At 41.1% G+C, this 24,196-nt stretch overlaps 1 protein-coding gene across 3 annotated transcripts in view; it reads left to right on the forward strand.

Annotated features, from left to right (window-relative positions):
* LOC306818407 (sodium/potassium-transporting ATPase subunit alpha-1) overlaps positions 1-24,196 on the forward strand; it is a 39,653-nt gene that overhangs the window by 13,600 nt on the left and 1,857 nt on the right. The window contains exons 1-21 of one of the 3 annotated variants that reach the window (XM_079335972.1): positions 11,990-12,187; positions 12,620-12,733; positions 15,681-15,740; positions 17,051-17,152; positions 17,316-17,417; positions 17,511-17,624; positions 18,022-18,156; positions 18,288-18,405; positions 18,496-18,764; positions 18,853-19,161; positions 20,041-20,175; positions 20,374-20,566; positions 20,655-20,830; positions 21,030-21,166; positions 21,635-21,785; positions 21,876-22,044; positions 22,123-22,277; positions 22,383-22,506; positions 22,586-22,731; positions 22,850-22,980; positions 23,205-23,306. In XM_079335972.1, the coding sequence (XP_079192098.1) occupies positions 12,176-12,187; positions 12,620-12,733; positions 15,681-15,740; positions 17,051-17,152; positions 17,316-17,417; positions 17,511-17,624; positions 18,022-18,156; positions 18,288-18,405; positions 18,496-18,764; positions 18,853-19,161; positions 20,041-20,175; positions 20,374-20,566; positions 20,655-20,830; positions 21,030-21,166; positions 21,635-21,785; positions 21,876-22,044; positions 22,123-22,277; positions 22,383-22,506; positions 22,586-22,731; positions 22,850-22,980; positions 23,205-23,306 (2,954 nt within the window). In that variant the 5' untranslated portion in view covers positions 11,990-12,175. Of the gene's footprint in view, positions 1-11,987; positions 12,188-12,619; positions 12,734-15,680; positions 15,741-17,050; positions 17,153-17,315; positions 17,418-17,510; positions 17,625-18,021; positions 18,157-18,287; positions 18,406-18,495; positions 18,765-18,852; positions 19,162-20,040; positions 20,176-20,373; positions 20,567-20,654; positions 20,831-21,029; positions 21,167-21,634; positions 21,786-21,875; positions 22,045-22,122; positions 22,507-22,585; positions 22,732-22,849; positions 22,981-23,204; positions 23,307-24,196 lie in introns of those variants that run through there. The other 2 variants (XM_079335973.1, XM_079335971.1) reach the window with 2 other exon arrangements.

A 24,196-nucleotide genomic window follows, 5' to 3' on the forward strand; every position in this document is an offset into this window, starting at 1 on the left:
GCATGCTCGGTTTGAAACGTTCTTTCAGTGTGACTCTCAAATTCTAATCTCATAAACCTTATGTTTTCAGAAAATATGCACGTGAAGTACAGACAAAAACATTTTTTTTTTTTAGCTTATTTCAACCACTTCAAAACAAAGGGCCTTAAAGTGACATTTTTGAATCATAATTGCTTTGTATACTTCCAAAAAGGAAATCGATTTTTAAAGTGGCAAACTGGCGAGTACAATGTTCTTCCTCTGCTGTTATTTTCACGCTCGCTGCTGCTTTAATGTAGACAAAACAACATTTTCTACAAACCAAATTCATTTTCCAAATCAGACGATAAAGCTTCCACTAAGTGCAGCTGAAGTTATTTTTATATCATATTGATTGAAGTCTTTAATCACCATCCATGTGAAAATATCAGCTGTATACCTTTATCTATGAGATATAGAGCTGGACTAATAATCCAGATACTATTGGGTACATTGTGTGTTTATACGGTTTAATAATGCTTTGTGTTCGTCATTGTCAACTTTATTACACAAGTGATTACTATAGAAGATTGCAGCTCGGCACAATACGTATTTAGCGCAATGCAAATATCATTCTGTGTAATCCACATGTTAAGCTTGAAAGCAGGGGTCAAAGAGCCACATGGGTACACATCGGGATGTTACGCTATAAAATATAACCAGAAACAATCCATCCAAGCTGCAGAATTAAAAGTATTAGGTCTAGAAATAGCCTTTTGAAGATGTCATTAATTAATGGGGACTGGTCATGCCTCCGTTGACCCCGTGGAGGGTTGTAGATAGATAGGTTGTAGATAGATAAAAATATCCATTCCAATCGATGGAGAATAAAGCAAATCTTCACCACACACTTTCTTTTTTATATGAATTACTTTGAGCACAAATGAAATCATCTCCCACAGATATATCACCTGACCAGCCTGTTCGACTGGATATTTGTGGTCGAGGCTGAAATTCTTGTCAGCCTTTAAAGTCATCCAGTTGAGTAGAAATTTGTCGACTGTTGCAACAATATGAACATTTCACAGACCCACATTCAAGAGGAGTGCAGTGTTTGAGACTAAACATCATTTCATTGTAAACAAACAACAGCCAACCTTTTCGGCTCCGCAGATACATCCCTGCCAAGTTATTGCTCTTCCTTTCCTTGCCTCCTTCAGAGATGAATCTCAAAAACTTTTTTTGTGACTTTGTGAAAGGTTCAAATTTAGTCTTTATTTTTTTATGTTCAAATTTAGCCTAATTTTTAACAACAATAACTGTTTATATTATTTTATTCCACAGGTTGAACAAGATAAGCATCCCAGTTTTCCCTTTCTCTGTCAGTTATCATTGCACTATTGTATGCATTAATCCTCCTGTGACAAGCCTAAGTCTGACTTCAGTCCGTCTTTCAGCAGTGCTTCTACACTCTGTGACGTCTGAGGAGTTTGAACGTCCATCATAACAAGTTGGAAAAAAGGAACTTCAGTAAAAATCTGTTCATGTTGTTTTCTTTAAAGCCGACCACTCACAGCCACAGTAGACTTCTATTCAGGGAGCTGTAAACAATATGAAAGTAGTTTAGCGTTTGAAGAAGTGAATTTGCTGGTTCCGGACCTTGAAGAGCAGTGCATGGATGGTAAAAGGCAGTGAGTAGTGTTGGTGGATGGAGGACTAGTCCAGTGGGAGGTGGTGTTGCTTTGAATGTGATAGGCTACGCTCTCACTCTGGCTGTCCCAAAGGAAGTGTCTGCCTGTATTTAACTTTCAGGCAGCCTTTCATGGCTGTTGGGAATGTAAATATTAGTTTTGTCACCTGTGTGAAAAAGTTTACAACTGATTCATTTGCTGTCATTTGTTTCGATAATCATCGTCAGAGACCCTCTCTGATTCTCCTGCTTTTTATAGCATCTTGTTTTTTTCCTATACTTCTGCTGTTCTTTGCTAAAACAGATCACGTTCTGTCTGTCTTTGTGTGTCCACATACTGGTAGTTTTCCATGAGGGGAGGTTGAGAGGGCCTCAGGGGGAAAGTATTAACAGGGGGAGGAGCCTGCAAAGGAATTCTGTTTGAGTGTGTGTGTGTGTGTGAGAGAGAGAGAGAGAGTGAGTGAGACAGTATGGTTATGATAATGAAGAGAAAGAGAGAATGTAGGGGGAGGTACAGGTGTGTGTATGTGTGAATGAACTCCGATTGGGTAATAACTGCAGCAGAGTTAAAAGCAGAAAACTCCAAAGTACAAAGGGTTTTGTGAGTGTCAGGTTTGTGTGTTTTGTCAGGAAATTGTGAAGTCACTGCTCCGTGCTGCAAAACAGGAACACAGTAAAGTTGAAACTTTTCGACTGTCAAAGTATGATAAAGTTAAAAGAGACTTGAGATAGAGCAAAGAAAGTGCAAGAGAGAGGAAAGATTTAAACAGGGAACAAGACGCAGAGAGTGAAGGAGGTGCAGACAGACAGGCTGACAAAGAAAGTGTTTGTTGTGAGATGCCGGTGTCCTTTCCAAGGACAAGCTGACATGCCACCATGGTCATGTGAGGAGACTCCTCCTCTTACTTGTTTCCTCCTCTTCCTTGGTTCCTCCTCTTGAAATTTAACTCCTCCTTCCCCAACTTTCACTGGTTCCTTCCGCTCCTTCCCTCGAAGCTGGAGGTGAATAAAAAAGTGAGAAAGCTGCTGTTAGTGAGAGCACCAGGGAGGACAAAACAAATCTGCAGCCGCGTCTGAAAAGTTTTCAAAAAGCAGGGAAAAAAACATGTTTTTGCAAAGATATAAAAACACTTATTCTGAGTGTTTCTGGACCTTTTCTGCGTCTTTAATCCCCCCAACTCCCTCTGTCTGTCACCTTGTACAACCCTACAGTATAGTTCAGTTCACAACAAGTTTGAGTCGTTATTCCCTTTAACAAGAAGCATCCTTCTTGTGGTTTTGTTATAAGAAACTCATGCCATGCAGTCTTTCAAAACCACAAACAACCCAGAGTTTCCATACGTACTTAACATGATTGACTGAATGTTGAAATGTTGGGATATTGCGCTGGAAATGATTGTGATGGAAGAGTCGGCCGTATACCATCATAAAGCTCCAATAAAGAGTTGGAACAAGCCAAATATAAATCATACTGTCAAACAATGGATTGCAACCAACTTAAAGCTGCTAAAACTATATAAAACAGGGTTGTTCTCTATCTACCCTTTAAATAGATGTTTTACCATCACCCCTCCCCCTAACTAGTCGACTCAGTGACTCTTGGCCCAGTTAGTCACCAGACGTCCTGTCTCTGCTATCTGTCCAGGAAGATCGAAAAAGCTTAGTTTGTGTGACGCTTACCAGCAGGGCTTTTATTCTGAAAGCCTCCCTTTATACACCAGAGCTCTGTTTCCTGACCATCGAAGGGAAGTTGAGTGGGACAGACTTACTCATAGATAAGTTATGGTATGTTTCGAAACATGCTCATGCGACAGACTTTCACAATCTGTACTTTTCTCGTCCTCACATTTTAAGACTTAGATTTATGTTTTTTAATGACCATCTTAAACCACTTTGTTTAAGTTTTATTTCACTTAATGTTGTAACTGAGTGTTTAAACTTAAACATACAACGTTTACTCTTTGTACTGAACTTGAGGTACACATATTGTGAGGCGTTTTCAGCTCCAGGACAAACCGTCAGCATAGCAGTCTTAAGATGAACATAATCTTGGGTTTGAAGGCCGTAATTATATAATGATTTGTTTTGGTAGGTGCAACCAAAATGAGTATGTAGCGTCATGTTTAAACTGACGGCAAATCATAATGACAACTTACTGTAAAGAGGAGATTGATTCAGCAGCTGAAAGCCAAATGTTTTTGATAACCCTGCCTTACAGTAGAGTACAGATTTCCCAGCAAAGGCAAATAAGCAACGCCTTGGCCCTTATCAGGCGTCTGAGTTCATGACCCTTCAACAGTTTGCAATGTTTGTTGGTCTTGATTTCAACACTTTCACTCTCATGGATGTCCTGATCTTTTGGTCCAAGTCTGCATCCTAAACCAGCACACCACAGAGAGGAGTTAGTTCATCATTGATTCAGAGATTGCTCAATCTTAGAAACTGGGACATGTTCACAACAATGTTTGGATGAAGTTTTTTTTTTTTATATTAACTGGCTCTTTGAACTGTACAAAGAGGTTTGTAACAATACTGCTCGGTCACAAAAAGACACATAAGACACAGGCCAGTAGTAAATAAAACATCTATTATTCCTATTCAATTTCTTAATTAAGAAAAGCTTTTTTATTCCACAAGGAAAATGCAAGTCATGAAGTCTGGAACAATTGATGATATATATCTCACAGTAGTGATGCTGTTGTGAGACTGGCAACTACAAGTCTTCATTTACATTAAGAGCTTTGTTAGGTGCTGGATGGTGGTGTTTGAAGCTAATGCTAGCGTCAGAACAAGTTCACAATGACTATATTAACATGCTTACAATAGCTATTATTTACCAGGTTCACATTTATTAGGTTGTTTAGGTCAAGGGAAATGTCCTCAGTTTGGTTCGTATTTTTTTCCTACACCAACAAAATTTGGACCCAATGATTGAAACATAAACTGCAGCAATAATACCCATCGTCTGTAGGTGGCATCTGTGTCGAAACCAAAGCAGGATTATTTTCATCTTCCCTGAAGATGGCGTGCAAAGGACGCATTCCTGATGCTGCTGAAGTTAGCAGTATGAACTGAATTTGCATGTTTGCGTGAGTCTATCTTTGGAAAAATCTGACCTAGAGAAGGACATCATCGATGCAGAATTCACATCTGTGTGTGTGTGTGTGTGTGTGTGTGTGTGTGTGTGTGTGTGTGTGTGTGTGTGTGTGTGTGTGTGTGTGTGTGTGTGTGTGTGTGTGTGTGTGTGTGTGTGTGTGTGTGTGTGTGTGTGTGTGTGTGTGTGTGTGACACAGTGAACAGAGACAGTGGCTCTTTGTTGCTGTTGCCAGGGCTTTGGATCAGCCGGGCTGGCAGTGCCTACAGCCACTCTTTTCTTTCTTTCTTTCTTTATCCTCTCATTCACTCATGTACTACTTTTCCATGTAGCTGTAACTTTCTGGAGAAAAATTAGGAACAATCTAGAAGTATAAAGTTACATATCTAATGTTGAAAAGGTGATACCTTGTTCCTGCTATTTAATCGTAAAGAAAAAGCTGTCAGTTGGCAGTGAGACAAATAACCCACTGATGTGATTAAAACTGGCAGCCATGCCTGCTTATTTTTTTAAGGATATCAAAAAATCAAGACGAGAACAGAGTGATCTGAAAAATAAAACCTGCTGAAGCCTGTGGCCAAATGCATGACACGCATTGTACGCAATAAATGTGGAGTTAGGAAGAAAAAGAAAATAACCAAAACCCAAATTAGAAAAATAGGGTGTGTTTCTGCCTTTTCCCTTCCTGCCTCCATATCTGTTTCCCATTCCTCTAATTGCACCCGTAATCCTTTGTGAGATTAAAGGGATATTCAGGTTTGCAATGGTGTGTGTGTGTGGTCTGATTGAAGGATGCATCGATGCTCTCAGAGATTACACAATCCCTGTCATCATCACACGGCTTGAAACTGACAAGAATCCAAATCCAATTTACTCTCCGCCAACATTTTTTCGTACAAGGAATCTGATCTGGCAGCTTGTTAAACTGCTGAACCCGACTGCTGTGCATCTCAGAGCTTAGTTTGATTAAAGTTTGAAATGTCCGCCGTCATATCATCTTGTGATGTCAGGTGCTAATTTAGAGTCGGAAGATATTTTCTAATTGTACACAATTTGTCCTGCCTGTCTTCTCTCTCTTGAATCCATGTTGGCCTGGAAGTAAACAGAGTTTCTGGCAAACGTTTGGACCTATTAATAGCAGCACTTTCCCCTTTGTGTCTGTCTATTCTTCTCTCTGCTGCAGAATCTGACCTGGTTGTCTTGTGCATTAGTTAGTGCATGTTTATGATCCCTTTTGTACTGAAATTTGATGTCTCTTCTTTTGTCAGTTTCCAACAAGGCATTAATATGCTGAATTCATAAATAACCTTTCTTTATAGGCTCGTAAAAAGAAAATTTTCCTACCCAGTTGAGGTTGCAAGTGAATAATTGAGAATCCCCCAGGCAGGGAGAGTATTTCTGGTGGTGGATTTTGGCTCATTATGGAATGAATTTTAATGTCTTTTTCCATTTGTTGTGTGTTGCAGAAACAAAGTCACTGAATAGAGAGTTTGACTTAGAGCCAAAGTTACACTGGAATGGTTTTTTTTTTTCTAAATGGGGGAAACCTTAATGGTGTCCCAGCTATTGAGATTTATACTACATATAATATTATCACATTTTAATTGATCAAATTGACAATACCTTAAATAAGACAAAAACCTTTAAGAAGAGTGAGATAGACAGTGATTTTAATTACAACTCAGACTTAATCAAATCATAAAATTGTTTTTCAGTATTACACTGGCTGAATACCTACATACTTTTGGTATTTTTTTGTCATAGAAAGATCCATAAGAATTTCCACTCAGCCTTTATAGAGAGAGGATTTGACACCCTTCGGACATATGGCGTTTGTCTCATTTCACTATTACGATGCTCATAGTTATGTGACATAGTCCAAGCTGTTAAAATCGTCATTATTCTCTCCAATGGAAACACGAAAGGGGTAGGGGGGAGCGTGTGAAGCTAAAATGATCACTTTTTCTCTGAACATTTATCATTGAAAGGTTTCTCTTACACTATAGGAACTTAACCAATGTTGTAAGATTAGTTCATTATTTGTGCAAATTCCTGCTATTGAAAACATAACTCATTTCAGAAACATTTATATTGTATTACTTGGATGATGGAGACAACTTGGTATCACATAAGGTCCATGTTCATTATCTCACCTCAGCTGGCTGTAGATACGAGTGCTCAAAGAATAGGGAGGCAAACTTCTTGTGCTTCTGCCTTCCTTATCAGCCTCTCCAGCCGAGGCAAGCGCGTGCTGTTTTTCTCTTTCTGTCTGCACATTTATCTCTGTTTCTTGACGTAATTTCAGAGGAAGGATGAAGGATGTTGGCACAAATATCAGGTAGGAAATGAGTGAGAAGACTGGGGTTGATGGCGTACGTCTGGTGTCAATGATGTCTTCTCCCTCATATCTGTGTTTTATTTCATCAAATAAAATGTGTTTTTAAGGCTTAAGCATGTTCACAGGAGCCCTGACATTTACCTGTTTGGGTGAAAACCATCCACAACAAAGAAATCTCTATGTTCCCCAACAAAGTAACAATTTGAATCATGTTGAAATGTGATTCCACCAAAGCTGAATTAAGTAAACAGACATGTTTCACTTATTTTCCTGAGTGAGGCCTCAGCCTGACACAAACACCTTGATTCAGAATTTCAAGAAGATGTGTGAAAGTTCTTTTTGGAAATCTTTCTCCCTAGTTTTTGTAAGAGTCAGAGTTGAAAACAATGCACTCGAGAGTCCATGTTTGCGTTTAAGATGACTATTATTGGTTTGTTTGTGCGTTTTATACACAGACAGGCTTTTATTCAGGAAGCTTTGGATTCGACATTGGCACTGACAGCATTGTGTTGGCAAGATCAACAATGTGCGTCATAAGGATTCTCTCATGGGATTGGAGGTGTCACCAGCCAAGACTTAAAATTTTGGAACAGCATTGGCACTAACAGGGAGGCACTTTAACACTCTGTGAGCATTTTCAAGCATTATTCTTAGAGAAAGAATGCTACGTGACCACGATTTAGTTCTGTACTCTCCGGTTTGACACGCCACCAGCAGATAATGGGATGTTCAGTATCGAACTGTGAAAATCATATTGGATTGTCCTTCAAATCTCTGAAATAAGCTGGAGGTTGAAGCTCATTATAGGTCCTTGAAGTCTGATCTGGTTCTACTTACCATTTCAGAGTGTAAGAACTCACTGCATTGCCTTTTTTTTCAAGTTCACACATTCTTGACTGTTAGCTCCCAGTGCACATGGGAGAAAGACGAAAGAAAAAAGACACCTTGGTCACTGTAAAAGTCAAGACTCTTTTAAAGACTTGCAGTGTCTTAGTATACTGACGTTATAGCTAATGCTTATAACCCTGGCTTTTATCCAAGGCCAGTTTTGAGTCCCTCTGGCAAGAAACCAAGCTCCATTCATTTTTATGCCCAATGCAAAACATTTATTGACGTGTTAGTGAATAGTGGTAATTGACTGTCACTATGGCAGTATTTCAGCAAAAGGCCAGCTGCTTAGTAAGCACACATTTATATCTTTGCCAAATAAACTTCAGACAGCTTGTCAGTATCAGAGTGTAAAAAAATCTCAGTCAGTGGAGCTGCAATCATCATTTATCTGTTGACTGTCTCTCGCTGTGTCTGGCTGTCTCCTCTTCAAGTGTCAATCAGTGTTGGACTTCTATCAAACAGTGGCAGCTTTTAAAGTGAGTGTGTTTTGGTTTGATCATAAAATGTTGTACAATGCCTCAACGTCACACAAAGTACAAAGTTCAGGATAGTTTGAGTGCTTCAAGAGTAACCGGTAGTAGAGTGAAACATTTACAGCGCTCTCTTTTCGAAGCTTTTGGACTAACCAGTGGAAAAAAAAGAATGTACATATGAAGTCTGGATCCCTATAGCATGAAAAAGTTATAATAAGAACAAGGCATTGAAATGTAAAACCATTTCCTTTTGAAGTGTTGGTTTCTTGGCTTGCAGTGTACAGAAAACATTAACTGTAGAGTTCATAAAGCATGAACAACTTTTTCTAATCCAAACGCCCCCTGCAAACCAACAACAAATTCATACCTACATCACTTTCTTCTTACATGTTTCCACTTATAACTCCAGGTATTTGCTACAACCATGAGATTCCTAAAGGGCATATTTTACTTCTTCAGCTCTGATGGTGTTTATGTATGGTGGATCATTGTTTGGGGTTAAACAGAAACCTATACTGCATCAATTATGGAGCTGAAAAGCCTCACAAATGACATTCAAACTCTGAGGCAGCCACTTAGGCTCAATCATGGTTAGCTGTTTTGGTTTTTATTGATGCAGGACTGACATCACTGCAGCGTGGGCGATACATTTCCCAAAGAAACATTCTCAAGTACAAATCCTGCAAAGGAAAGGTGTAAACAGAGATTCCCGCAGTGTGTGTTTGAATAGAAGGTGTGGTTGTAAGTCATTTTGACAGAAGAAAGGACAGGTACTTCTAATATGTGAAGAGACATCCACAGCAGTTGACGATTGTGCTGGGAAGTACGTGTTGTTAGTTAGCATCTCAATGAACTTGAGCTGATTATCATGAATAACTCCACCACTAAGCACTTTCCCGTGGCTTCTGCTATTGTGGAAAGCAAGAGCCATTATCTGAGTTGATGTGCAGCACGGCGGGAAACTAAGAGAATGGGTTTGATTTGATTTTAGGATACACTCTCCGCTAAAGGGTTTTCTAAACCTTCTCCCTTTCTTGGGCAAGGCAAGTTTATTTATGTCGCACATTTCAACAACTAGGCAATTCAAAGCGCTTCACACAAGACATCAACATCATCATGACAGAGGAAAGAAACATTAAAATAGAAAATTTAAAAAACACTGAAATTATTCAAATTTAAGATATAAGAATTAAAAGTTACAGTGCAGAGTGAAGGATTAAAATCTTTATTAAAATGGTTTAGATACAGGCCGCTGTAAACAGGTGACTCTTTAACCTGGATTTAAAAGAGCTGTGAGTTGCAGCAGACCTGCAGTTTTGTGGGACTAGTTCTAGTTCCCGATATACAGAGCATAGAAACTGAACGCTGCTTCTCCATGTTTGGTTCTGACTCTGGGGACAGACAGCAGACCTGTACCAGACCACCTGAGCGGTCTGGAAGGTTCGTAGTTAATCAGGAGGTCACTCGTATTCTGGCAGTAAACCATTAAGCGCTTTATAAACCAGCAGTAGGATTTTAAAATCTATTCTCGGACTGGCAGCCAGTGTAAAGACCTCAGAACTGGACTGATGTGATTCACGTTCTTGGTTTTGGTGAGGACTCTAGCAGCAGCGTTTTGGATCAGCTGCAGTTGTCTGACGTTTTAGACAGACCTGTAAAGATGACTGAAGAGAAAAGCACGGATGACTTTTTCCAGGTCCAGCTGGGACTTAAGTCCTTAATTCTTCATATGTTCTTAAGGTGATCATAAGCTGATTATGCATTTGTCTTGATGTGGCTTTTAAAATTTGGGTCTGAGTCCATCACTATGCCCAGATTTCTTACATCACAGCCCTTTCTTTTGGTTTACTTTAACCTCTTGAATAGAATTGGATCAGATTGCATTCAACACACTCCATGTCAGAGGAATTGTATGATCGCTGCCACCAAACTCAAGTTTGTGTCTTTTCCCTTTTGTGCCATATAGCTATCTCTCTTTCATTTAGACTTTCTCTAAGTCTTTGAATTCCTTCTTTCCCTCCTCCCCTGCTTTTTACCCTTTACTCCCTGCATACCTCAGTGACCGTAAACAGTTGGAGGTTTACTACAAACATGTCAAATAACACCCATTCTTACAAGGACAACCCCTCCCTCTTCTCAGGAGTAACAATGAACAGGAAGAGCACTCCTCGGTTTCGTAGTGACTTCAGGCTCATGTTTGTCCTTTGGTGCTGCAAAGGTGGCAGCCATAGATCTGTCATGACATTGTGACAGAACTGAGACTCAACAACTATGTATGCAGTGTGTCCTCTGCATACATAGACATCAGAACTGTTTGTGTTCATTTTGTGTACTGGCTTGATGACTGTACAAGGACAGGATATATTTTAGGGGCATTTGACGGTTTAATTGTTCATTAAAAATCCTCTAATTTAAACTGCATGGCCTAGAATTAGATTCCTGCTAACACCAGGAACACTGTAGCATCAATCTTTCGGTCCTGTTTGTTTATCAGCTGAACCAGATTAAGTATGTATTTGTATTCATTTCCTGGTTTAGTGGCAGCTGATCTTTGCCCAAGTTTGTACGGGAACCTAAATCTCACCTAACTCTCGGCTCAAATTGGGTGTTAAATGGGATTTTTTTTTTTTCTTCTTTTTCTCAAGATGATTAACATATATTAATCCCTTTGTCCTTATAAGGCAGTCTGTAAAGGGTCTTTTAGGACCAAAGCGTTACAGTAAGTAATTCTATGTTAAAAACAATGATTTTGCATTGTGAAGGACATCAAGTCCGGATATTTTGAGTTTGCCCTCAGTGGAAGGACTTCAGACACATTTTTGAACAGGGCACATTGACCTCAAGCAGACCCATCTGAGTCCTCCCTTTGCATACCATTCATTATCTTTACCGTGAGCAACCAGTTAGTCCAATGTCCTTTCCCGAGCCCACACTTGGGAAAAGTCTTCCAGCTTGAATCGTCTTCTCACCTTTTTCTCTTCCAACAGTTGTTATTTAAATGACTTGTAAGCTTTTGGCTATCGGTCACCTGCAGAACTGGACCTTCACCTTCCTAGCTCTGCCTTTTTTTTTGTCTCATTCGCGATCCCACTTTTCTTTTTTTACCTGGTTCATCCCTGTTTGTACTGTAAACACATGCAGATAGACAGACTGAGGGGTTTCTCTGGAGCTCAAGAGTGTTCGCTTTGTTTGCTCAAACCACATAACTGTTGCTCGTAAAGATTGAATTTAAGCTCAGAGGAATGTAAAAGGAAAGAGATTAAACGAGTTTGAGAGTGAATGAAGGAGAGGGGAAGCAGTGAGAACAAAACGAGGAAGTTGAGCAAGCATTACCCCTCCCCTTTCTCCCACACACCTCCTCCACCAACCTCTCCCTCCCCCTCTGCAACCCAGTCCTGTTCCCGTTCCCAACACTACTTTTACTCACCTGTCCAGTTTCCCCCCCACTCCTTCCACACATACCCCCTACCCCCCGAGGCTCCTCCTCTTGGAGCAGGTGAGCTGCTGTAGGGTATAAAGGTATGTTAAAGTGAAGCAACCTATCTTCTCTGCTCAGGGGAGTGCGGAAGACACAGGACAGACGCAACAGGGCTGTGAGAGAGAGAGAGAGAGAGAGAGAGAGAGTGAAAGAGAGTGAGTAAGTGAGAGAGAGAGAGAGAGAGAGGCGGAGTAGGAAAGCTGCAATTTAAAAAGACAATTGGATTGACTGTTCTCAGACTTGCACTGCAACCATGGGGCTGGGAGTAAGTATTGGAACTTTGTCACATGCGTTGGCCTACTTTCTAAGAGTCTTTAGGTTTAGGTTAGGATTAGACCAGTTATGTTTTTTTTTTTTTTTTTTTCAGTTTTGAGCTCAGACCAAGTTTCTGTCAGTTATTGGTTAAGCCTGACAGTGGTGGATCGCCTGAAGTACTTTGAACCTTAGTTTTTGAAATATTCTCCGCAAGTGTAAGGTTGTCAGAGTTTTAAAAACTTTTCTAATCCGGTGTTTTTATGAGTTATCCACATTCCCTCCAACAATGATAAGCAGCAGTTTTTACAGCATGTTTGAACAGCAGCGTTGACACTTCTTGCCGCTCACACTCGTGCGACAAAGGAGGAAGCTTCAACACCGACTACCCACATGTGCTCAGTGTTTTCTACAAGCTCATTTTGTTTCACTTTCTTCAATCCAGAGAGGGAAAGATGAATACAAACTGGCGGCAACGTCGGATGGAGGGGACAAGAAAGCAAACAAGAAAGCCAAAGAGAAGAAGGATATGGATGAGCTGAAGAAAGAAGTTGACCTGGTAAGTACACAAACAAATGTAAAACCAGTCTGACCTAATGTTGACAACATGGCAGGAGAAATTTCAGAATGCTTGTAACAGTGCTTGTAACCTGCAAAATAACTTTGATTCAAACTGAAAGGAGCAGGCATGAAATAAAATGACCTTCTTAAACTCTATGACGCTTTCATCCAGCACACATTCTGACTAATACTTGATGACAGCTTTATTAAGGCCATGTTAACTCTCATGGTCACTGTAAGTGCCTACCATTGGTCACAGCAATGATACAGTCAAAGTTGAGACAACCTCGGCTTTGACCTAATGGCCAGTCACATGAGATGTAGCTGTCTACCTCGTATGTCATAGAGATTACTACCTACCGTCACATGATTTTAAGGAGTTCACAGTTATACTTAACTTCTAATTCCTGTTTATGTAGATTTGTTTTTAGCACTGAGTGTTGGGTTAGAGGCTCTGTAGTCGTTATTATGCTCTTTATTGTCTGATCATTTAAAGCAGCTCTTTCAAAGATCACACATCATGTTTAGTTAGTGACTGAAAAATGTTGCCAGATAAACTTTTACCACTGCACAGGGCTATTGTGGAAGCATGTACATTTGCAGAATGGTAATGTGGTTGCGTTGAAGGTTTCTGAAATTTCCTGTGTTGAACACTCACCCTAGTTTCCATCGGTGTCAGCTTTTTCTGAATCTAGTTCGTTGGGGTCATTTCCCCAAGGTCAGTGAGGTACACTTGCATTAAGTTCTCCTCAAGTCACAGAAAAGGGAAGGATTTCAGAGGACATGTGCATACACAAGCACAATGGTGACATTTAAGGGCCAGCTGTAAATACGTCTTCTTAAAACTTTTTTATGTCCGCGTTTGTCTGTGATCTAGACTCAAAAATTACTTGCTGAATGAGTGTCGTAGAAAATGTCCTTCTCAAGGTCAGTAGATAGATGCAGGTCTGTTCACGTCAAACCAATGAGTAGATAAAAGTGAACATGACATCTTAAAATGTCACAGTGAAGATATGTTTATATTGTTGTAATGATTAGGATTTAAGTTAATTTTGCACTTTGACAGATGTAAACCACCTTGACTCTGACAAGGTCGTCTGGTGAACTTGCAGAATTGCGCTCTGTGCCTGTTGGAGATGTATTTTAAAATATACTTTTGGACAACTACAATCGTAATTGCAATTCTATAAAAGTCTGCATTTTTATTTCTAGGTTTAATTGGAACCTAAATCTTAATAAATGAAACAAGAGTTGCTGTCCAATGTCACCCAGGAGGTCACAGGGTACTTATTAGGTCATAAAATCCCAACCTTGGTGACATATTAAGGGTTATTGTCCTTTTTACTTCTTAACTAGATCTCAAAGTCCTTTCGTTGCCAAAGGACATATCAATGCCATAGCAACCATATCGCCAGTCTGCCTTAATCTCCTTGGTGAAGCATATCATATCACAGCAATAAAGAGTAGGCGCTCTCTTTAAAGTGTCTTCAGAAATGCTTCATTTTTTCATCAGGTTTCAGATTTGACTCATGGTTAAATAATAGTAGATAATTGGACTGTAGTAAAACAGTAGTGTAAGTGATTCTCTATGGAGCCCATTAAGCTGACATGTTAATGATTATTACGCCATCATACTTGCACCATCACATTATTAACTGAGGTGTCAAAGTCCAGCTCAAGACAATGGAAACTGTTTCCATGGGAGCATAAAGCAGCGAGTGATTCGATTAAATGAACAAAGTCCAGGAGAGAATGCCAAAAATAGCATCATGCAAAGTTTGATTTCATTTACCAGCCAAGACGTTTGTGTTTGGACAACCAGATATGATTAAAAAAAATTGAATTTTGAGCCAAAACAGTTTTTCTCATCTGGCTTAAAAGGAAATGCAAAGACTTCATATGACCCAAACCATAAAGCAACAGCTGTTTATAGCATGTGTTAAATATTATCCATGGTGCGTTTGGCATTAGGTACTTTGTTTTTTTAACAAAAAATGTAACATGGTGGAAGGCCGGCAGAACACTATACCTATTGTAACCATACTCTCCATGTTTCAAGTCTCATGTTATTCAAAAAGTCAGCCTGAGAAAAACAACTCTCCATGTATTAATAATGAATTCAAGAAGGCATACCTTCCATGTTTTATAATGGTTGACTCATTGTTTTTGTCAGGGTGCAGCAAGCCGCTCAGGTTTATTGGGAAAGCAATTACTGCGGAGAAAGAACTGTAAATGTGTTGCAGAACTGGAAAATTCAGCACTGTTAAAACCACGAGAAGAATTTCTCACTTACGTGATGTTGGGAAACCAACACAGAAACCACTGTTGGAAGCTCTACTGAGGATGTTACATTTTTCTGCATTTTTCACAAAGATTACAACACTGTAGCTGTTAAAAAATAATAAGTGGGAGTCAAGATATTATTACAGATCATCCAAATTACAATCTCTATTCATTCACTTGCTGTAGGCGTTATTCAAACAACAAAGAGTAGGCACATGAATGTGCCAGCTTTTCTTGTTTTTCATTTGCAAATAAACTGCATGGTGTTTTCCCCTTCGATCTTTAACCCCGAAGCAAAATGTATTTTCGAATGAAAGCCAATGTCTAGCTGATAAAATCTGTTGATTTGACTTTGATTGTAATGTGAGTTCAGAAAGTGTGGCTGTCACTAATGGGGGGAAATGTGAAGCTCGTGAGCAACCCTCTCTGGAGACAACATCAGAGTATCAGCTGGGGGACATTGATTGGTCGTGGATGGACTGTTTGACCACAGGATTCTCATCAACGTTGTGGCTTAGCCCTTGTGTTGGCTTTGCTTGTCATCTGCAGCGTCAAGTTTTACTCTCATATATCACATTTTTAATCCTCAAAGGAGATCGTGTCTGCAGTCTCAAATGTCAGCGATTGTGTCTTTTTGAAGCATTTTCTTTCTCTCTCCATAGGACGATCACAAGTTGACCTTGGATGAACTTCACAGAAAATATGGAACCGACCTATCCCGGGTGAGCCTTCAGTTTGTGTTTGTTTGTTATTAAAGTGATAGTAGCTCTCCATTTACAGTAAAGCGGATAAGCTAGGACTCTTGGCATGCAGAGTCAGGTCAAAAGTCCATATTCACCTACTTCCTTTTTCTGTAAGAGTCAATGAAAGCTGTGTAGATACAGACGATTGTGAAGCACTTGGTTCCATTAAAAAAACATATAAATATATATATTTATAAGTTATATTTTTGAGGTTTGTCTTCATTATTATTAAGATTTTTGCAACTGAAGAAGAGAAAATTTCATTTTGGACCAAACTTCACAGGTTATACCCTTGATGTTGGTTCATTTATTAATTATATACTACTTTTGAGGAAATTAGTTCCATTAAAAATATTCACAGAGGAACAATTTAGTACACTTGTATTCCTCTCAATGCCCTTGAACACTGTATTGGTGTGATGGCAGAAAAGCTGAGACATAATGCAGCAAACACCTGCATTGATGAACAGCCCAAGAGGAAGGAGAGAAAATGTTGTGATTTGTTTAAATGTCACTTCAGACACAAACGGGGGAAAACCCGATTCTTACAAAATGTTCTCTTCATATTTGGACCGTGGTCTTCATTAAGCCGTGGACACACACACACACATACACACAGAATCCAATTACACAACCATACACCGGCTAAATGCTTCACTGATGCTGATTATCTGCTGAAATCTGATCTGTCTAAGTTTGGCCCAAAACAAAGACTTCATTCAAGAAGGAACACCGGTCTTATTGACCCTACCAACAAGGGAAAAAAACCCTGGTACCTTCAGTCACACTTTACCCTTACTTCTGCAAGAAAAGGTGACCTTGGCTGTGTTGAAGTACACTCTGTCTTTGATAATACCTGTTAGCGTCTTCTCTCCTCCTTTAAAACTGATACCACTCTTGACAAGCTACAAATCTTATCATGCAAAAATTTAAGTAGTGAAAAAAACAATCATTCGCAGATTACTGAGATCCTTTGACTGTGGTTTCTTTTGTTTTTGTTCAACCTAACTCTAATCCACCGCCTCCAAAGTTAATAGCAGTGCATCTGTTTACCAAATAAAACAGTTCAGGAGGGAAACTGTGCTACTGACTTGTTGTTCATGTTTCCCTCCACAAACAGAGCACAAAGAAAATACTGTCGAGTAGCAGAGCATAAAAAAACTGGCCTCACAGGTTTTCCAGTGTGGTCTCCCTTAGTTTACACAATCCTTACCACAAACACATATCATCCAAGATAATAATGGGCTTTCAGTTAACCAACCCTTTCTTTGTTTTCTCTCTCTATTCAGGGTCTTTCCAACTCCAGAGCAAAAGAGATCCTGGCCCGGGATGGCCCAAACGCCCTTACACCTCCTCCCACCACGCCTGAATGGGTCAAGTTCTGTAGACAGGTGAAAGTCACTTCAGGGCAAAAAATAAATAAATCCCAACTCCAAGTACAACCATATCCATGCAAAGCACATGAGTAGTTTGCATATTCAAATGTTAGAATGCAAATGTGTTTGTTGGGACCTGTAAAACCAGAACTTTCCTGAAACTTTCTGTGGCTTCTAGCTGTTCGGTGGTTTCTCCATGCTGCTGTGGATCGGTGCCATCCTCTGCTTCCTCGCTTACGGTATCCAGGCTGCCTCAGAAGATGAACCAGCCAATGATAATGTAAGGACAGCTTTGTCTGTTAAGATCCAAATGAAGAATTAAGACTGCAAAAATTCAAATTTCTAAGAGAGCCTATTTTCTCTTTCACTGTAGCTGTACCTGGGTGTTGTGCTTTCTGCTGTCGTCATCATCACTGGTTGCTTCTCGTACTACCAAGAGGCCAAGAGCTCCAAGATCATGGACTCCTTCAAGAACCTGGTCCCACAGGTACATGTGTCCTGTCATCTGTTTTACGGTTTTCAGTTCAACTCTGATGGCCCTGCCGTTAAAGAACTTATTTTTTTTACTTTTAAGCATCATCACATTTCCAATGGTTCCACAATGTTGTTGTTTTTTTTCCAATATTTTTATTGGTATTTTGGTTTTTATAACATAAACAAAAAAAAACATACATTCGCAATGAAACAGTTTTCATACCATAATCTATAAATTTAATTATCCACCTAATTGGTGGAGGGTTCAAGGGGCAGCATTTAAGTAGTGCAGTGTAGAAATGTGCAAATAAGACATTTGACTTTTTTCCAAATACATTTACGTCCAGAAAGGGATCGTAAAGCAGAATCCGAATCGGCCCCTAAAACAGTTTTCCCCCTTTGTTTCACAGCAAGCCCTGGTTATCCGTGACGGTGAGAAGAAGAGCATCAACGCCGAGGAGGTGGTGGTGGGAGACCTGGTGGAGGTGAAAGGTGGAGACAGGATCCCTGCTGATCTGAGAATCATATCTGCTCACGGCTGCAAGGTTCGTTGTTTCAGCTTCATATTAGAAACACATAAAGAGAGCAGTGATTTAAAGCTGAAGACCTTACATGTTTGCTGTTTGATGTTGACGTACCGTAGCGTAATTCTCTTTCTTTACTTTTCCTTCATCAGGTGGACAACTCCTCTCTCACTGGAGAATCTGAGCCCCAGACTCGTACTCCTGACTTCTCCAACGACAATCCTCTGGAGACCAGGAACATCGTGTTCTTCTCCACCAACTGTGTTGAAGGTAGAGAATGAACAGCCTGAAAATCACACAGTTAAAATCCGTTGGTTTGCAGTTTTAAATGTATTGAGATAATTGTGGTGCTCTCTGCAGGTACTGCCAAAGGAATTGTTATCAACACTGGAGATCGCACCGTCATGGGTCGTATCGCCACTCTGGCTTCCAGTCTGGAGGGCGGCAAAACTCCCATTGCCAAGGAGATCGAGCATTTCATCCACATCATCACTGGTGTGGCCGTCTTCCTGGGTGTTTCCTTCTTCATCCTCTCTCTCATCCTCGGGTATGGTTGGCTGGAAGCCGTCATCTTCCTCATCGGTATCATCGTCGCCAACGTGCCTGAAGGTCTCCTGGCTACTGTCACCGTAAGTCCTGTTTCAAAGCACAGCTTCCTGTTCTTTTGAATGGATTTCATGAAAGAATACATTTATGATGCTTGATATCTGTCTCTAGGTGTGTCTGACACTGACCGCAAAGCGCATGGCCAAGAAGAACTGCCTGGTGAAGAACTTGGAAGCCGTGGAGACCCTGGGCTCCACCTCCACCATCTGCTCCGACAAGACCGGCACCCTGACCCAGAACAGGATGACCGTGGCCCACATGTGGTTCGACAACCAGATCCACGAGGCCGACACCACCGAGAACCAGAGCGGTGCGAGCTTCGACAGGAGCTCGGCCACCTGGGCCTCCCTCTCCAGAGTTGCCGGACTCTGTAACCGCGCTGTCTTCCTGGCTGAACAAGGAAATGTTCCCATCCTGAAGGTGAAAAACAAATCTCACGCTTCTGACTCTAATTACTGAATGTTTGGCTCCACTTCACCCATTCTGATCATCACAAAAGAGTCTAAATAATTCACCAGCGGGAGGGGATATCCATAACATAAACCTTTGGTGTAACACCATCTCTGAGCACCACTAGCATCTTAGCTAGCAGAGAGCTCATGGAGTACTCCTCTCCCTGAAAACATGTCGTTTCATTTCAAACTATGCACAGATGAATCTGAGATGCCGTGTGGGAGGTGACTTGGCAATATGACGTCGTGAGCCCAGCATTATAGCGAAGCAGCCAGACTACACTACAGATCTTTATAAACAGCACTCAACATAATGAAAGGCTGCTGCGACAGAAGTAGCCAGACCGAGTGATTTATTTCTCATTCAGGAACAGCAGCTTCATTTATTTCTGCAATTGCACAGTGTGAGCAGACTCATATCAAGGAGAAGAAATGCTTTTTGATAAACATGTTCCCACTTTTTATACAAACCCAATATAGTCCAGTGTTTTCAGAGCTCATCATCCAAAGCGCAAGAATGCCCTCACAGGTGTCATCTGTGAAAAATAATTTGAAATCTGACATGATATTATTATAATACAGAGAAATTTAAAACTGTACTGACTGTCAGTGCCGAGGAGAAGTCAACTCTATAACCTCCCAACCTTAAAAACTCAGCTCATGAGCAATGCCAGGCCAAAAAAAGAAAAAAAAGCGTTAAATGTAATTTTGTATTCTCAGTGTCTTGAAGAGATGTTACTGTGTGACTTCATTCAAACTGTAAAAACATGCTTGCTCCTCTGTTAAATCAGTATTCATGTCGTAGAATAAATAGTAAAAGAAGTATTTGGATCCATTAAATCCACAGAGAGATGTTGCTGGAGACGCCTCAGAAGCCGCCTTGCTGAAGTGTATCGAGCTGTGCTGCGGATCTGTCGGTGGTATGAGAGACAAATACCCAAAGATCTCTGAGATTCCCTTCAACTCCACCAACAAATACCAGGTACTCAATCTGAAAAAAACCTGATGTTATGAGAACAGAGTTGTGGATGTATTTGGGGGAGATGGGATTTGTGCCCTCTTGTGGCGGGGTATATACATATCTTCATTGAGCAGCTTCCAACAATTAGAACCAGTTTCTTAGAACTGCTGATTTGAGCAAAGAGCAAGAAGTAAAGCTTTACAATCACTTGTCCCAAAGCTCTCCGTCCACAAGAACTCGACTCCCGGAGAGACCAAGCACCTGCTGGTCATGAAAGGAGCCCCAGAGAGGATTTTGGACCGCTGCTCCACCATCATGCTGCAGGGCAAAGAGCAGCCCCTGGACGACGAGATGAAGGACGCTTTCCAGAATGCCTATGTTGAGCTGGGAGGACTGGGAGAGAGAGTGCTGGGTACAATACAGCTCCATCAATACTCTTTGATTAGATGGTGGACAAAATGGGCTCTGTAACCTTCTGACAAACATTTTCTTCCATGCAGGTTTCTGCCACTTCAATCTGCCTGATGACCAGTTCCCAGAGGGCTTTGCTTTCGACACTGACGAGGTGAACTTCCCCACTGAGAACCTCTGCTTCATCGGCCTCATGTCCATGATTGACCCTCCTCGTGCTGCTGTGCCCGACGCTGTCGGCAAATGCAGGAGTGCTGGAATCAAGGTATGGAATAGCAGCGTTTACAGATAACCAGTGTGTGGAAAAAAAATCCATCAAAGATGTTTACATCCTCAAAAAGCTGCAACGAGCGTGATTTGCTAGAACGTCCTCATGTGTTCATCGTTCTTCTTCACAAAATCCAAAATGTATCCACAAAGCAAGCACTCCCCATCCTACAACTTCCATATCTTCATTTCCTCAGGTTATCATGGTGACAGGAGACCATCCCATCACTGCGAAGGCTATTGCCAAAGGTGTGGGCATCATCTCTGAAGGCAACGAGACTGTTGAGGACATCGCTGCCCGCCTTAATATACCAGTTTCAGAGGTCAACCCAAGGTTAGTCTAATTAGCTGTGTATTGAATCCAATCATTGAGCAGGTTTATAACACTTGTGGAACTATAAAAAATACAATGTTGAAAGATTTATTTAAGCTTCTTAGAAAAGGCTTTTACCAAGATGTCACTGCAGACAAATAAATCTTAGGCTGTCTGCGAGCGCTCCAGTTTTTTAACAGCCCACTCAGCCTTTTAAAAGGGTACCGGTGCCCAAACATAGTGTACAAGATGCTGAACTCCAGGGCCGAAACATCCTGATCAAGAAATGTCACCTGCTCTAGAGCACTTTATTTTAAATCAAACTCTCTGCAGACAATGATATCATTTTTCTTTGGAGGGAATTTCCCTGTTTTTTTTTTTTTTTTTGCTCCTACCTCGATGATTATTATTATTATTATTTTTCCAGTGTCACGATGTTGCGAGTATGCTCTAACGGTTGTCTTTCTGCTGCTGTGATTTCTTCTCCAGGGATGCAAAGGCCTGCGTTGTTCACGGTGGTGAGCTGAAAGACATGACCCCAGACGATCTCGACGACGTGCTGAGACACCACACGGAAATCGTCTTCGCCAGAACCTCCCCTCAGCAGAAGCTGATCATTGTCGAAGGTTTCCAGAGACAGGTGGGTATTAAAAAAGAAAAAAAAGCTTTCCGTGATGGGAGGGGTTGTGTTTCTGCTTGGTATCTTAACATCTCTTCCCTCTCTCTGCAGGGAGCCATTGTGGCTGTGACAGGTGACGGCGTGAACGACTCTCCGGCTCTGAAGAAGGCCGACATCGGTGTTGCTATGGGTATCGCTGGATCTGACGTCTCCAAACAGGCCGCTGACATGATCCTGCTGGACGACAACTTTGCCTCCATCGTTACTGGAGTGGAAGAAGGTACGAGTGATACCCGCAGAATTAGAAACAACAGAGGAGGAAACGCATCGTTCTAACTGGGTGTTCTCTCTTCAATAGGCCGTCTGATCTTTGACAACTTGAAGAAGTCCATCGCCTACACTCTGACCAGTAACATCCCTGAGATCTCACCTTTCCTCCTCTTCATCTGTGCCAACATCCCGTTGCCCCTGGGAACCGTCACCATCCTCTGTATCGACCTGGGGACTGACATGGTGAGCTCTTTGCGTCGAGTTTTTTTGAACATCGTGCAATCGTTCCTGTTTTTGCTCACGAGAAAAGAAGTTGACTTTGGTGTAACCGTCCTTGTTGTCCAACAGGTCCCTGCTATCTCTCTGGCTTACGAAGCAGCTGAGAGCGACATCATGAAGAGACAGCCCAGAAACCCCAAAACAGACAAACTGGTGAACGAGAGGCTCATCAGTATAGCCTACGGACAGATCGGTAAGAATGGCTCATTATATTTAGTGAATAAATCTTTAAAAAAGCACATCAAAGTGAAACTGCTCTTCTTCTCTGTTAGGTATGATGCAGGCCACAGCTGGGTTCTTCACATACTTTGTGATCCTGGCTGAAAATGGGTTCCTCCCCATGGACCTGCTAGGGATCAGAGTGGGCTGGGACAATAAGTACGTCAACGATCTGGAAGACAGCTACGGACAGCAGTGGGTCAGTAACGCTCTGTTTATCTGCTTCACTGTCTATCCTGATGGGTTCATTTCTGCAATTACTTCCCTGACTTTAAAGGAGAATGTACTAATCTTAAAAATATATATCTCTTCACCAGACATACGAGAGAAGAAAGATCGTAGAGTTCACCTGTCACACAGCTTTCTTCGCCAGTATTGTGATCGTGCAGTGGGCCGATCTCATCATCTGTAAGACCAGGAGGAACTCCATCCTGCAGCAGGGAATGAAGTACGTACATACCAGCACAAAAGTATAGACAGTGACATCCAAACGTGTATCGCTCTTTTCTTATGTTTGAGTGAATATGATGGAAATCAGAACATCTCAAAGAGGGCCATATTTGTTTGTTTAAAAGTTGAAAAAAAAACAAAAACTGGATCAGAATCTTAAGCGAAGGAAAATCAGACGTGAACTTGTTCTCACCTGTGTGTTGTCACTCTTCTCTCCCACAGGAACCGCATCCTCATCTTCGGCCTGTTTGAGGAAACCGCTCTGGCTGCTTTCCTGTCATACTGCCCGGGCATGGACGTGGCCCTCCGAATGTACCCTCTGAAGTGAGTCGAAGGCATTACACTGAACCACAAAGCTGCTAGCATTTCTCTTTCCGTGCTGGTTATTTTTGCTTGTGCAGATACTCTGAATATGACTTTTCATGGATGCTGGGGATTTGACGAGCACAGTCTGAATTATCCATTTTAAAGTGGTCATCTGTAAAATCCTTTTTTTTTTCTGTGAATTCGTTAACACTCTGGCTGCCTCAGTGTTGAACTATTTTCCCTGATGATTTGTATTTATGTTCATCTCCTATGTCGTGGTTATGTTCACAAAGGTTGAAATAACCTAGTTTCAGAAGTCATTACCACTTCAGAGGAATGACACTAAGTATGTGCTGCTAATGAGATGTTTGACACTTCGAAGAATAATTGAGAGCAGCGAAGGCACCTGAAGCTTGTTAGCTCTGAAGTTTCACACGCTGCAGGAAGCTCCTTTTCTTTTTTTTCCCCTCTTCGTTATTGTTTCTCGTCTTCCGCCTCTTCTCCTCCTTCCTCCCTGACTACATTTTAATCTGCTGCTATCTCACCCAGGCACTCACCTTTCTCTTCGGCTGACGTGTGAATTTCCTCGGTTTGTCTGAGTTTTCCCTTTTTCTGTCTCCTCTTCTTTCTCCGTTTCATTCTCTCTCCAACTTTCGATACAGACATGACATGAAACGCTCGTCTGCAGCAACAAAAGGTCAAAGACAAGCAGGAAGTGAACAAATGTGAATCATTTTCTTTCAGTGTTGCATTTTATTGATTTGATCACTGAGTCAATTTGAACATTTAAATTCTTTGTGAAAGGAAGATGTGCCTACTGCAGCCCTCTAAAGGAAATACTTAAAAACAGCACATCACGGCATGTTTGGATATGATACGAGCAGACAAACTTTTTAGTCTCCTTGGGG

The sequence above is a fragment of the Symphodus melops genome (genome assembly GCF_947650265.1).
Source record: "Symphodus melops genome assembly, chromosome: 23".
In the NCBI taxonomy this organism is placed as follows: Eukaryota; Metazoa; Chordata; class Actinopteri; order Labriformes; family Labridae; genus Symphodus; species Symphodus melops.